Here is a 16031-nt window from a genome sequence, read left to right as displayed (position 1 = left end):
AGAAAGAACGTCTCAAATCCGCCTTGAAAGATTAAACCATCTATCACCTGTTGAGTTACCGAGAGAGATATGGTTTAGGAAATCAATCTGTTTCAGTTCAGTTTCTTCAATTCCCAATTCTTTCATGCGAAACAATTGTATTCTAAAATTAACTAGTTCACAAAGGTATCACTTTGCCTGTAACAATTCAAAGGTAATATAATACAAGAGCAGTGCTTATAGCGTTAAAGTGGTGGAAGTAATCGAACTTGGTCCAGCCACGGTATAATGACCAACCGACACAATGCCGTAACTTGTAACTTGTAACTTAAGATGTCATGTAAGATGATCAGGTAAGATGAGTCTTTGTGATTTTTGCGACAGAAACTTTATGATTTCTGACAGTCTTTGTGTTTTGTCATAGAGTCTTTAAATGAGATAACAAGTGTTTACATTTTATTTTTGGGTCACATACAAGATGCCAGAAATGACTGGTGTCTGCATAATCACCCAATGTGGGCTGTCGACATAATTGAAAACATTGGGTGCAATGTTTTATGAGATATCACGTTAACAACAGTATGAAAAGTGGTCATAGTGTCGTGGTGACCTTGAAATAATGTCAAGGTTACCCAAATCGACTGGTGTCTGGGTAATCCCCCAATGTATAATCTGTTTGCAGTGAAAACGTACCGATGAATTTCACTTTAAACAAAAAAGTAAATCAAGTTAAGTGAAATTGAGATTGCGAATCCTCATAATTTTACCTTCCCAAATGAACCTTTAAATCTCAGAAAAATTTTCAACTTAGGATAAAAGTTGTTTAACAAACGATCATAGATCCAAATAGCTATTATTGGTTTGTATTACAAGGGGGTGAGCGCAGTAGATGGAACAGTGAAACAAATGCACGTGCGGTACGTGATGAGCGTTAACTTACACCAACCCTACTTTTTCTCGAAATGCATACCCCCTTGTAATACAAACCAATACCACAAGGTCAAAAACATTCTTATTCTAGTTGCAATATTGTTAACTGCAATGTGCAGATTTAATAATTTTTAAAAATGAATGGTTTTGTATTTATTTATGGAAGATGTTTCCAATAAAACCATTGAGGTAGAAGCATCGGGCTGTTAACCCCGATCTGCCAAGGGAAAAGTTCTTCTCGAGGTGCGATACCTGGAACAAGGTGAGGCGAAGCCGAGCCTTGTTCCCGGTATGGAACCGAGAGTTGGTCAGATAACACACACGCACACGTTCAGGTGCAACGCAGCACAGCCAGGTGAGATGACCCTAGCTCGTCAGGCGCTGTTCCATCAGCCGTTTGTCATCCCCCCGGTGTGAAGCGTGAAAATAGCACAATATTACATGATGGTTTCTTACTAAACAACTTTTTCCGTGATCGATAATAAAACGTCCGATTTCAGATCCTGTTGGGTACAGAGGTTTCAGGACCATGTGTCTTTCTTATGTTTTGTGCACTTATCCCAATTTCGAGTTATTTAATCATTTGTCGTTCTCATTTGAACCCAAACGGACTATAAGTTAGACTAACAACTAGTCTCTGAAATGAACATATTTTACTGAAAAAAATTCATAGTAAAAAAAAAATTATATATATAATGAAAAGGAGCCCTGAGACTTTCTTCGTTTTCAGAAGCTGAGGAAATCTAGACTTACCACATTTTCTAGACTTGCGTGGGCTTTCTTGGATATATTTGCTTCAGGGTCTGTATGACAGATTAACTATAAGTGTGCGAAATACGTTCCTGCACCAGAATCTCGTGCAAGTCGAGCTCTAATCAATCACGTGCAATATAAAACCACGTGATTTAAACTGCCATTACAGCAAATGAATTGCGACAAGGAGATGCTCTTGACTTCTCAGCGAGCTGCGACGATTCTGTTCCAGGCCGGAGTGGATTTTGAAGCAAACTGGCCTTCTGGTAAGTATCGTGCCCTACTTAGCATTTGTCTATATCTGTATTTGTACTCAGAAAAGCTATACTCATTACCGCCTATCAAGCGGTTCCTTTTTCGAAAATATTAGGATATTGGTAGTCATATTAAGCAAGTTAAATTCACAGATAATGAAGTAATCTAAATTAAATTGAATTGCTTATTATGTATTGATGTGTCTCGTACCACTGTCCTATTCTTCTGATTAACGCTGAGGGAGCCGTCATAATTTATGGGTGTGGGTGGGGGTTATAGGGGTGCATGTAAATTGTGAATGCTCCCCCCTAAACTATATGGGAAAGACGTCCTCCCGTAACCCCCGTATTCTTTTTCAATCATTCTATGCCTAAGAATATAGGCCTATGGTTTTGTTATTAAAAGAAACCTACCCTAAACCTAATCCTAAACCCTACCCCCTCGAAATAATCCTAATAGAATACATTTCAAGCGTGAGTTACGGGTTAAAAAGATAACACTTTATATATAAAGTGGCCACTCACCACCCCCACCCCCGCCTGCTTGTCATGTACAAAAATTACTGACCACGCCCACCCACCCCAACCCGTAGTGTATGTGTACAAAGATGACGCGCACGCACACACACAAAACAAACATCCCCAGAACAAAACGGGTGACACAAAAAATAAAAAAAAAATATAAAAAAAAAGAAATATAAAAATAATAAGTAAATAAAAAAAAAAAATCATCACCCCAACCCCCAACCTAATTTTGGAATTTATCCGATTGTTCAATAATACCATTGATTTTATACAACTGTTGCAGGTGTACGGGTGTACAAGAGAGTAAATGAGGAACAAATGAAGATGGTCAGCAGCATTCTCACCAGTAAGAAGCCAAAAACCGAGGAAGTACCATGCAAAGCGGAACACAAGGCTTCAACTCCAGAAGGAATGTTTTCTTTCTCCCAGTGGAAACTAAATTTTAGGGAAAAATTTAAAACGTTCTCATTACTGACTCTTCTAATGAAATTTAACGTTATTGGTCAGGGGGAAATGCACTGCTCATAGGCCAGTGGCCCACCGACCGAACTGTCATTCCATTGGTCAAAAGTTTGTACTAACCCCAAGTGTATTGGTATTTGAGATTTTCATGAAAACTATACTTGATATTGATGAATGTAATTTGTTGGTAAACGTCATGTTCACGTTCTAGGAATGTATCATAAAATTAATCATTGTTGTAACTCAAATTATTCATTACAAAACTATCTATGAGGATCCTGTCTAAACATCTATTTCATTTTTCAGATGATTCAAGTGACCCTGAGGAGAAGGGGTGGGGGAGATCTCGCCGGTTCCAATTTATTAACTGCAGTGTGCAGATATTGTAAAAAAATAAATCATTTTGAATGGTTCTGTATTTGTTTATTTATTGAAGATGTTTCCAACAAAAACATAGTTGTAGAGGAATAGGCCTAGGGTTGTCAGACCCGATCTGCCAAGGGAAAAGTTCCTCTCGAGGTGCGATACCGGGAATAAGGTGAGGCGAAGCCGAGCCTTGTTCCCGGTATCGCACCGAGAGTTGGTCAGATAACCGCCTTTGGGGGTTATATGGTAACCAACCTCTGGGGAAGGTTGGTTATCTGATAACCAACCCCTTGAGAGGTCGTTCACAATAATTAATAACCCCAGATATTGACCCGATAATCAACCCACGTGGTATATATGTGAAATAACAACCTTAAGCTCGATATTCGCTTCGATAACCACCTCTCGGCTTCCTCGAGGTGGTTATCACAGCGAACCACTCGCTTGGCGGTTATTATTTCACCCATAATAGCGATTTGAAACTATTATCGTTTGTTAAACAACTTTTATCCTAAGTTGAATAAAATTCTGAGATTTGAATGTTCAATTGGCAAGGTAAAATTATGAGGATTTGCAATCTTAATTTCACTTTATTCTATTTACGTTTTTGTTCAGAGTGAAATTCATCGGTACGTTTTCACTGCAAACAGACTATAGGCTGTCACCGAATTTGAAAACATTGGGTACAACAGTTCATGAGAATCGCGTTAATAAGAATCGGGACGTACTTACGGACGGACGGACGCCGCAGAATACATAGTCCCCCGTTCCGCGTTGCGGCGGGGGACAACAACACGGAGTGCATTCTCCTTGGTCCAGAGAAGCGGGGGTCCAAGTGTGGAGTCAACTCACAAAAGACAACAACCAAAAAACATGTATCTACTTAGCTGATCAAGTCAAAGACCTGGGCGTGTTCCTAGATTCAATCTTGTCACTCGAATCTCCTATCTCTCATCTTGTCAAAACCTATTTCATGTTACTCCGCAACATTGCAAATATTCGCCAATATCTTACAACTGAATCTGCCAAGACTCTTGTATTGTCACTTGTAATGAGTAAACTTGATCATTGTTTACTGGCCAGTGCATCAAATGCCCAGATAGCCAAGCTGCAGAGAGTGCAGAACGTCTCCGCCCGCATCGTGACACGCTCTGGAAAATATGTACTCCTATACTGCACACTCTCCACTGGCTTCAAGTTTAAACTATTATGCCTTGTTTTCCGCTGTCTCACTGGAACTGCACCTTCTTATCTATCTAATCTTCTCACCGTGTCGCCTTCCTGTCTCACAGGTTAGGAACGTGCTTGTCCCAAAAGTAAAGACAGTGATGTATGGAAACAGGTCCTTTGTCCATGCAGGATCAATCTGGAACATCCCCTGCAGAGCCTTTAAAGACTGCTACACATGTACATGCCTTTCAAACCTATAAATCTAATGTTCAAGATAGCATTTCAACTGTAGGCCGGAGGAGTGAGTGAGTGGGCGAGTATGGGAGCATATTCCACATATGGGCTTCACACATTGCGCCCATGTGGGGAATCGAACCCGGGTCTTCGGCGTGACGAGCGAATGCTTTAACCACTAGGCTACCCCACCGCCCCTGTTCTCTTTGAGCATATCTGCGTTACAAATGTTATTATTACTATTATAAAATGGTAATTATAGCTTTAGTTTGTGCAGAGACCATATGGTCTCTGGTTTGTGGTATTAAAGACAGTCACTATAAGCTTCCTTATCAGCACATAATATCATCTTGCAACTTTATAATTTACTTTAATGTATCTAACAAAATAATATTTTAGGAATGTCACAGAGTCTTTAACACTGGTAACGGAAAATTTGAGATTGAAAGATAATAGTAACGGAATATTCCCTTGTTTTGTGTTCATTCTGGATAAGGCAATAAGTTGTTCTGTTGTGTGTAAACATTTCCTTGGCCAATGAATGTTGTGCATCATAAAATTTTAAGTTGCCCAAGTGAACAAGTCATAAGATAAGATGATTTCTTTATCATTTGGTGTGCAGCGTGTACAGTTCTCCTGCTTTACATTCTTAAGCATATCTATATAACATTTGTATTGAGTACCTGCACGTGATTGCATGTCACAATATCATTACCTCTCGAAATGCATACACATATACATGTGCAAAGCTTCATTTACACTGCTTAACTCACATAGCCTGTACAAAAACCAATTATCTTAAGAAGAAGACAATTTAGTCAATGTTCATGATGATTTTGATTATGATTGTGATCTACACATTCTTGTAGATAATGATGACTATCTGTCAATCATAAATAAACTTCAAAATGTAAAGTGTTGTCTCATGTAACACACTATGTGAGAGAACACTACAGGCTTGAGGAATTGACTAGTTTTACATTCAGGTGGCGATTGATGGCTATCTTAATCCCGTACATGGATTCACGTTGGTTTTCACTGACCTATATATTTCCGTGATAACAATACCATTTAGAAAGTGGTCAAATGTAACACATGTTATATTTGGGCTTACACTTTCGTAGTAAAGTACAAATTCTAGTACTTTTTCGGTTGACTCATGCAAACCCACACTCTTAGAGTCAGGCACCTAATCGCCAGCACACAAAGTCAGCCACGTACCCCGCTCAGCCACCGATGTTAGGCGGCTGTGTTACCACGCAAATTGTAATACTTGCAGCAAATTGTTATAAAGTTGACGTAAATTGTAATAAAAATTCACATAAATTTTAATACGCAAATTGTAATAAAAATTGACGTAAATTGTAATAATTTTTGTTGCGGTAAAATGTAATACATATCTACGTAAATTGTAATAAAAGTTTTAACCATACGCAAATACGCTTGTGGTTGTGTTTCTTTCCATTACATTTTTCTTAAGGCGCCTAATTTCTTAAAGAACGTTTAAGATACGAGTGATTTGAGATGGTGGTACAATTTAATGAGTGAGTGAGTGAGTTTAGTTTATGCCACACTCAGCAATATTCCAGCTATATGGCGGCGGTCTGTAAATAATCGAGTCTGGACCAGACAATCCAGTGATCAACAGCATGGGCATCGACCTGCGCAATTGGGAACCGATGACATGTGTCAACCAAGTCAGCGAGCCTGACCATCCGATCCCATTAGACGCCTCTTACGACAAGAATAGTCGCCTTTTGTGGCAAGCATGGGTTGCTGAAGACCTATTCTACCCGGATCTTCACGGGTCGTTGCGTCGTTGTTTTATGTTCCAAAAGAAACCTTAATTTTAAATTGTTTTGCAATAACTTGAATTTCGATGACACTCATACTAATATTATCAAGAGGAGCTCTGCGCGTCCGTATATTAACGCATGACAATATTATCCGACTCATAACTTGTTGTCATAACTCATAACAAGTGGATAGGACAATTGTACACCTGAAGATAAAGTTAAACAAATATTATATTTAAAAAATGTTGAAATAGATCATCTTGAGCAGTGAATATGAATTACCATTTAACATTCATCATTATTGCATTACAATTTTACAGATGTTTTTAGTCAGGCAATTTTAGTACAATTTAAAGCATATTTTATGCATTAAAAATCAAACTAAAATCTTTACAAGTGGGGCTATTTTAAGTGAAACTCTATCAATATTACACTGGAAATGTCCACCTTTGATAAAACTATAGTTAAACTTACAATACATTTCATCGTCATTCAGTCAATGCCATATGTAAAAAGTCTCTGCTGGTTGAACCAGAGACCATATATACTGGGACTCTCTATTATCGCGGGCTCTCTATTATCGCGGCACGCGAAAACATCGGGAAAGCAGAAACACCACGCCCCGCATCTGCTGTTTACATATGCAAATTACGTAAAATATATTCATCGCTCTTGAAAAAAGTCATTTATTTCATTGGAATGTTATGTGTAATCGGAGAAATATTAAAGCATTCATCTTTTCAGTAAGTTCTAGAACATTTTGAAACTAGTATGACCCCTACTGCCCTTAAATCTAGCATGAATCAAAACTTACTTCACCAAGAGCAATCTTGCGACAACTATAAGGTCATTTGCATATTTTCCGTGCTAAAAATATAACAGGAAGTGACGTATTATGCAACTTCACTCTGCACACGGCAGCAACTTGTATGGTACGTTTTAAGGCGGAAAAACAATATTTTGTAACGTTAACCTTGTATCCAAATGAATAGCTAGAAGTTTCTGATGTTTGGGTTAAAAGCGTGATGATATTACTAATGTGAATGAAATTCCTAAATATTTTTTAATGATCGAACTATTTAGATTCGTTACTTGTCTTAGTAAACGTTTCACAGTGTCATCTGCTTGTACCGCGTGCCATAGTAAGAAAATAGCAATACCGCGATAATAGAGAGTTGCTTCAATTTCCGGGTCAAACGAGACAAAACGGAATTGCCGCAATGGTATTACACGATTTGCGACCATGTGTCACATTATTTGTGACAGAAATGAAGATTAATCATCAGTCAACTGAAATTATCTATAAAATGCTAAATGTCAGTAGCCGTTCATAATCCCGATGGCGACAACATTAACTACCGCGATAATAGAGGGTCCCATGATAATAGAGGGACGGCCCTCTCCAACAGTTTATCACTAACCATCAGCGCTACGGCCTTGCATGTAACTGATACACATCGACACCCTGCTGCTAACTTCCCTCTAACGGTACACATGCGCAACAGATGCGCAGACATTCGCAAATGAGCTCTCTGGTAACCACGTAAACAATATTGCGTAATATCCGGGCCGAGAGCTAATTCCCTTAGCGGGATTTCACCGGCTGCGTTTGACAGTTAAACATTACATGGACAGCTCCAATAAACTGATTACAATAATCTTAATTTTTATCTTATCTCTCATTTGCACATGCCAACTGACAACATCGCAGAACATGTATCATTCGCGAAATGCGTGTCGTCAGAAGCCTGGAATATTTGTTTCAACATTCGGCATGGCCATGGATTATATATGGTCTCTGGTTGAACCAAAATGTATAAATACGTGTATAATTGGTTTCAAACTTGCGCATTCTTCCCGAGCAATGCGCCACCCACTCAAGATCAGTAGCCATGTTTCTGCCTTACTATTTCCAAATCTATTCTTGGCTTGAGTACAGCCTGTCTATAGTGGATGTTAAGGTACTGCCTAAAAAGTAAAAAATAAAAAGTAACAGATAAAAAGACATTTAGTTTTACTGTCTTATACTTCATTACTCAAATAGTACGTATGAGTAGGACTGCACGGTATTACCAGTATACCGGTATACCGCAATACGCTGTTCAAACAATACGTATTGTAATGTTTTTCGCAAACCGGTATCTTGGGTAATAAAATATATATACTATTCCAAAAAAGAAACGCGTAACCCAGAAACCTGTTGCGAAAATGTTGTATTTCCAAACATGTATAACTCGTCCACAAATAGACTTTAGGACATGAATTTTTACATCAGTTTAGAAGAAGGTCTATACAACCAAGAGGATAATTTTAGATAACGGAGACGTTGAGCGCCTTGGTGACCACGTAGCATGGTCCCGACGTCGGGTCTCCTGGCTCTCAGTCCAATATCTCTCAACCTGTTCCGTACAGTTTGACCGGATATCCTCCGAAGTCCAGGCACCCTGGCTGCTGTGCTCTCACCCGTGACAGTACGATCACACAAATGTAGTACCCGGATGTACCGATCTTGGGCTGCAGTGGTGACTCGACGGTCATTTGATATACCTGTTTGGTTGTAACGAGCTGCAAGCAGTGATATCGTGCGCAGACTAACATTCAGACGCCTGGCAACAGAAAATTAGTAATCTCCAGCGCGCATTCTTTCAATGGCGATGTTCCGTGTTGCAACATCAAGACGTAGCGTAGTGATTTGACCTTGAAACTCCTTCAAAACAAATGCCAACTTCCGAAAGTGATCTGAATTTTTATAGCCAGACAGTGCATGCTCTTTGCTACACAATTTCAACTGGAAGGTGATTTCTGTTGCGTTGTGGCGATGCCTTTTTAATTCTTGTAAGAAATCTCATCAAAATCAACATTTTCAGGTAAAGTAGAATTGTGCAATAGTGTAAAATCATGTTATCAACACTTTTGTTACATATTTTGACGATGGTTTGAACACAATTGGTTATTAATAGATTTTTATACAAAACGCCTATGCGTTTCTTTTTTTGGATAGTATATGAAGTTTTGTGATTATCCTGATGGTTTGAGTTCAAATCTACGTTCATAATAACGTTTTCCATTGTAATTATTGACAAAACGGCATACCTTACAATACATTTTGTAAAAGGAAAATAAAATGCGCAAACATCGAATCTACATTCGAAGTCTCTCAATCGATGTCCCTCACTGCCAATGAAGAGCCCTACGTATCAGTGAAGTGTTCAGCAAAGATATTAATTGTCAAGTATGATGCTTTACGACGCAGAATTTCGCTTAATTTGCCGAGTACACGTATTTGCTTTGTTAACCTTTCAGTCGATAATTACGTCTAACTGATGTCGCCATTTTAATTCCAGATATTATTTTTAAGGATCATTATCGGTTTCTGTAATAAATCAGCTGTACGGAAGACACGGAAAGGCTTTGAAAATAGCTAGGCAGAAACCGAATAAATGATTTTGGGGTACTCCGTGTGTAGGAAAATGCAGCTATTCTTTAAAAATACACCCATTCAAATATACAGTCTTATGTATTATACATTCTTATTGATTAAGGGCAAATGTAACAGTAAGCAAATTTAAACTGGCCAATTGTAACAGTGTTACAATTGCCCCCGATAGTAGTAGCCATGTTTCATGCCATGTCATGCCATGCCATGTTAAACCACCTTGGTTGTTTTTAACAATTTCTACTTCAGATATGACGTGAATCTCAAGGTATTTTGTATTTATTGTATAAAAATACAAATGTTTCATGTTTTGCTTCTCAAATATATCAACAATTGATATGTCTAGGAATCTCATTCAAGTGAAGTCCTTTAAATATAAACGTTGAAGCTGTCAAGTTAAGTCTTTTTATTTCTGTATAGGCCACAGGCCCGTATACAACATACATGCATATTTTACATATATAATTACACATAGATACATTAACAATGTTTGCTTTTGAATACATAGATATAATGGTTCATTCCATGATAAAGAAAATACACAAGTATAATTTTTAATTAAGTGACAGGAATTTCGATTCCCTCAGCTCATATGCTTGGTAAAGATATTTACGTATATTTCTTAAACGTGTATCGTTCTTAGTAATTAAGAGTGATTTCAGTTTATGATAATTATGTCTTCGACAATATACATATGGCAAATATTTTAATATAAAAGTTTAAAAGTTGTAAACAAATATAATGTGATACTCATCTTCTACTCCTAAATTACAAAATGGACAGTTACGTTCCGTTACATATATGTATATTCAACAATCTACCTTCATTATACTTTAATCTTAGTAATCTACATCTAAATTTTATCAAAATCGTACTCAGTTTTCTATTAACAATACATGTTAAATATTTTTTTCAGGAGCTAAAAGACGTTTTCTATATGTACACTATCGTGCGCTATAATTCAATGTGCATGTCCATGACTGAAAAACACATATAGATTGAAGCGAACATACATTCTTTTAACACTTTATCACCAACTGTCTAAAAATATCCAGGCATGACCATATCCATGTGAAAAAAGAATATTTCTTACAAATCAAGCATATGTGTTATATCCCCAGGTATCATAATATATTGGCATCTGATAAACTGTAATGAATTCTTTCTTCATTCTACGAGTGATTTTTAACCAGTACGTTGAGGTTTTACAACTATTTTGCATTTATGATAATAGCGCACCTTCCACACTCACCGTTAACTATAACGATAGGAGTAACATTTAAAAATCTTTTACAAGCTATGAAGTGGACCTTTTCTATTCGATCAATTCGATTCGCATCTGTGATGATTAGTAATAACTTCCATTAAAGCTTGTTTACCTCTTAATGCAAGATCACTGATACATTTTATTGTAAAATGTTAAGTGCAGATTCATTCTCTTTCATTTTGTTTTTCCATGAAACTATATTTGAGAGATTGATGTTCTGTGGACCTCTTGATTTATCCTAAATATAAATTGTTTGAATCGCCGTAAATATCCAGTTTGAAGCACACATGTAAGTAAGGGACATTACTCCAATCTTCAGACGGCAACAAATAGGTATCACTCTCAACGTAAGAAGACAAAAACGTGTTGATGGGATGAAATTGCCATGGGTATCAACAACGTCATATTTCTCTTGTTACTATTGTGCGGGGTTATCACGGCAATAGGAGATGAAAATAAAAGAAGTAACTTCACGCATACCTTTGATGAAAAGACCCACAGTACCATAGTTAAACTTTTACAAATTTAACGTGCCCGTTTGCCAAAGAACAGGTTGTCAACGAAATGCTCTTGTTCGGTTTTGGCGCAGGAGGGATTATTTTACACTGAGTCCGGAATCGCCCCCACATTTGTGGAAAAAAGATTGTCAAAAACTCAGATATTGCAAAAGTTGTGAGGAAAGATTTTCGTTGTCTGAAATGAGCAGGGTACAAGAAAAATTGGCATCAGACGGCAGATTCTTTTCCTTGTTTAACGGAAACCGTTATACGAAAAGAACTTTCGAGCCGGAAACGATTCAGCCAGTCTGGGTTCGCAAGGTTCACGATCAACACCAAGTAGATCTGATCGACTTCAGCAAATGTTCAGTGATATAGAAAGGAAAGGAATACAAATACATTCTCTCGATTATTGACGTATTTAGCCGTTTGTTTGGTTGGTTCCACTGAAAACGAAGTCAAGTTGCAAAGTTGCCCGACAGTTGGCTCGGATATATGAAGAATACGGACAACCAAAGCGATGACAGATCGATCAAGGGCTTGAATTTAAGGGAAAGGTTAATGACATGCGTAGACTATTTAAAATATAGACTGTTCGTAGCAGACCTTACCATCCTCAAAGTCAAGGCAAAGTTGAAAGGTCACACAGACAGCTCAAACGTAAAATAAGTTATGACTTTGTTGCCATGGGCAATAAAGGTGTAAATTGGGCATCCCAATTGAATACGTATGATAGAATACTCAATATGGAAAAAAAGGAAAGTCTTGCGTGGCAAAGCCCCTTTCAGGTTTACTTTAGACGAAAATCCAATTTTGACGTTAACGTCGAAACTGTCTGTGAATCCGATTCCAGCGAAGGGCAAACCACCATAAACGATAGACTTGAACGTGGAAAAAAAACGCACAACAAATTCGAATGAAAGCTCACAAAGCGACAAAACGTGTGGATGAGCAAACGATTAATAAACGACGCCGACTTACAAAAAATCCAACATATGATGATGGCGATGATGTAGTCATCCGGTACAGCAACATACGTGGATGTAGAACAGCACGATTCAAATATATATTTCGGGCTAAAATTATATCGCGAAATTTAAGAACATTTATGTATCAAGTGATATTTATGCATCCCATGGATGGACAAACGTTGGCATGGGTACCGATCGAGAATATATCTAGTGTTGTTCCACCAACTAAGATTAATTCAAGGAAACGATTCCTACGGCAACTTCATAAACAGAAGTATAAGCCCTCACCCTTGTTGATGCCAATTTTCCAGACCATAAAATCACATTTGACCCTCCCGGAAATGGCAATTGTCAATTTGCTGTACTATGCCATTTCCTGGCAAAAATTGGTATTCATGGATCAGAAAAGACGTTGAGAAAAGAACTGATAAATTACTTATTGAAAATCCAAATAGTGTAGATGGACACCCACTTGAACTTTTTGTCGGTCAGGTCTGGGACACATACATCGAAGAAATGCCCAACGACGGCACATACGGAGACCATGTGACCCTACAGGCTGCCGCGGATCATTTTAATATCGATATTACAGTATTCTCCATCCTAGGAGCTCATGCGACAACTGTGATTACACCAACACATAGCATTCCTATTCATAGCATTGTCGTTGGAGATTATGCAGAACAGCAGGGTGAGCACTACGTCACCTTGAGTATGGATGGAAACCAGGCTGAGGAGACACACGAGTACGGTAATCCACCCGATGAGACACACGAGTACGGTAATCCACCCGATGAGACACACGAGTACGGTAGTTCACCCAATGAGACACACGAGTACGGTAGTTCACCCGATGAGACACACGAGTACGGTAGTTCACCCGATGGGACACACGAGTACGGTAGTTCACCCGATGGGACACACGAGTACGGTAGTTTACCGGATGGGACACACGAGTACGGTAGTTCACCCGATGGGACACACGAGTACGGTAGTTCACCCGATGGGACACACGAGTACGGTAGTTCACCGGATGGGACACACGAGTACGGTAGTTCACCCGATGGGACACACGAGTACGGTAGTTCACCCGATGGGACACACGAGTACGGTAACCCAACCGATGAGACACACGAGTACGGTAACCCAACTCTTGATCGTTTTAGTTTTGATACGTGTTAAGCATATGAAAGTTTTTATCAAGTGTTCAGTTAACTGAATTAGTTTATATTATTATTAGGTTTCTCAGTTTATCAATAGTGCCTTGACTAGTTTAACAGAAGAAGAAGAAGAAGAAACATAATTTATTCAAGTGTCTAGCGATAAAAGTGTCATCGTTCGATGATTCAGAAGATGATCGCCCGGCCATCTTGGGCCTTTTAGACACCAGTGACAGTTGGTGCAATATATTAAAAGCAGTATAAGTGCTAAGTTAAGGAATTTACAATATATTGTTAAACAATTACATTAAAATATTATATAAAACAAAAATAAAGGTTGTTTTTCCAAAACATTGTTTGTTTTGTCTACCGAAACGTGAATCCTCTTAACCCCAACTTGCGAAACGTGGAGTGTGGGTGGGTCGATGAGTATAGTTGGAGGCTCCGTCCGTCCACCCGTATACATTCGTCACAAACTGGTGTTGATAACAATAGATAAAAATCCGCAATCCGTGTTTTCGTAAGATTTAGTTCTTAGGTGAATTTGCGGGATCCCCGACACCAATCGAATTTGGTGACCTTGAGGTCATTTTAAAGGTCACAACGAAGATATAACGGTTTTGCACATGTCAAGCTTGGTAGGCGAGAACTCAAGAAAGAATTCATGGATTTTGATCCAATCTTATGCCAAGGTGTATTGGCTGGATTCCCCCAGCACCTGTTGATTGGGGAACTTGTGTTAATTTTAAGTTCACAGCACATGTCTGACCTTTTCGGGCGAAAACACAAAGAACTTAGTTAAGCACCCCCGACACATCTCATGATTGAATGAGCCCCGATCATAACCCTTTGGAGCATATCTGATGCATGTTTGGTCGTCGTGTGCAACAAAGGGATCCTCGGAACCTGCCCCAATTGGAAGTTACTTTACACGAGGAATGACGTAGACTGCACCTTCAGAGGATCAGGAGGCTGACAGGGGGTATGAGGAGGAGAGTGCTGGCTGTCATACAGTCACATGGAAATTACACTCGGTATTGACCTTGAATCGTGTAAGACATGCAAAATGACATTTTAAATGTTCACAATCACCAATAAATTTCACATTAAAGATTCTTGTACAAACATGTTTTTGTATGAAAATCAGTGTTTTTATATTGTGACCAATTGTCATCATAAAATCAACATGAATTCCAATCATTTTGTCGTTTTTTTATGAGCCAAAGGATCATACGGGTCAGAAAAATCTCACGTTTTCCATTGTGGTCACCAAGACAAGTTTTATGTACGTGTTGAAAATCTATTATTGCAAATATAGCCATGTTTGTTACAAACACCTTTTCATTACGGATTTTCAAATTTTTGTTAGCAATTGTTTTCTATAATTTCATGTTAATTCTACCAGCTGTGAAATTATTTGTGTCACGTCTTAAAAATACCAGAAACTATTTGAGTTTGTTTGGATTATTAAAGTTAATTGTTTTTTCATTATGGAGTTAATTTCAATGTTGACGAAAGGACATATTTTACGAGCAATAGCTTTCAATAATTTCGTGTTAATTCTATTAAATTTACAGATAATAATAGTATCCAGCCAGATATGCTCAAAGAAATATAACTTCTTTTAACAATGACAGCACTGACTAATTCCAACGACTTATAGTGTAACATGAAACACTCATTTCACATTAAATTATCATGAAAATATAAATATTAACTATCTATATGCTTAAAGCTATTAGAAATGCATTGCTTAATTCGGAATGTGAACGACATCAAAACATAATACTTTTGTCTTCATTCTATCTTTTCTTCAATGACTGTGCATGATTGTGTGTGCTTGTGGCCGAGGGAACGGGGCTTTAACAGTTGTTGAGTTCTAACTATAGGTGGTCCGATTAATGATTTAGTGTAAATATACTTTCTGTGTTCTTTAAATGCATTTCGACTTAGGTACGGCATAAACAAAATATGACATTAACATTACAAATTTAAAGATTTTAACCTACAGAATAATTCTCACTAATGGGTTTTGTGGTTAATGTTGAACAACTCAGAGAAACAAACTCCGTATGATGGTTAACAGTTGGCACCCACCTTACCCTATTGACGACCTGTGACACCTCTTCATACCTGTCACGTGCATAGCTGACCTACATTGACGAACGTTGACCTTTATGACCCAACACTGCTGCTGTTACAGGTCATTGGCTCCCTCCCTCTGGAAGCAG

At 38.1% G+C, this 16031-nt stretch overlaps 1 protein-coding gene across 3 annotated transcripts; it reads left to right on the top strand.

Annotated features, from left to right (window-relative positions):
* The first annotated feature begins 1765 nt into the window (after nucleotides 1-1765).
* Nucleotides 1766-3313, top strand: LOC124287290. 3 transcript variants are annotated; one of them, XM_046723791.1, is made up of 3 exons: nucleotides 1766-1928; nucleotides 2725-2787; nucleotides 3210-3313. In XM_046723791.1, the coding sequence occupies exons 1-3, from the start codon at nucleotides 1835-1837 to the stop codon at nucleotides 3290-3292; spliced, it is 240 nt and encodes a 79-aa protein (XP_046579747.1). In that variant the 5' UTR covers nucleotides 1766-1834; the 3' UTR covers nucleotides 3293-3313. The 3 variants fall into 3 exon arrangements, with proteins under 3 accessions (XP_046579747.1, XP_046579746.1, XP_046579745.1); XM_046723790.1 differs by having other exon boundaries at nucleotides 1774-1928; nucleotides 2725-2850; XM_046723789.1 differs by lacking the exon at nucleotides 3210-3313 and having other exon boundaries at nucleotides 1774-1928; nucleotides 2725-3185.
* Nucleotides 3314-16031: the final 12718 nt, after the last annotated feature.

Source organism: Haliotis rubra, unplaced genomic scaffold (genome assembly GCF_003918875.1).
Source record: "Haliotis rubra isolate DU_JTF1 unplaced genomic scaffold, ASM391887v1 Scf4, whole genome shotgun sequence".
Lineage (NCBI taxonomy): Eukaryota > Metazoa > Mollusca > Gastropoda > Lepetellida > Haliotidae > Haliotis > Haliotis rubra.
This window is presented reverse-complemented; position numbering and strand designations above follow the sequence as displayed.

Excerpts from the sequence above, each read along its gene's own strand:
- LOC124287290 (XM_046723789.1), top strand. The coding sequence starts at position 1,835 with ATGAATTGCGACAAGGAGATGCTCTTGACTTCTCAGCGAGCTGCGACG. Across the intron at positions 1,929-2,724 it reads TGAAGCAAACTGGCCTTCTG|GTGTACGGGTGTACAAGAGA; the intron begins GTAAGTATCGTG and ends CAACTGTTGCAG.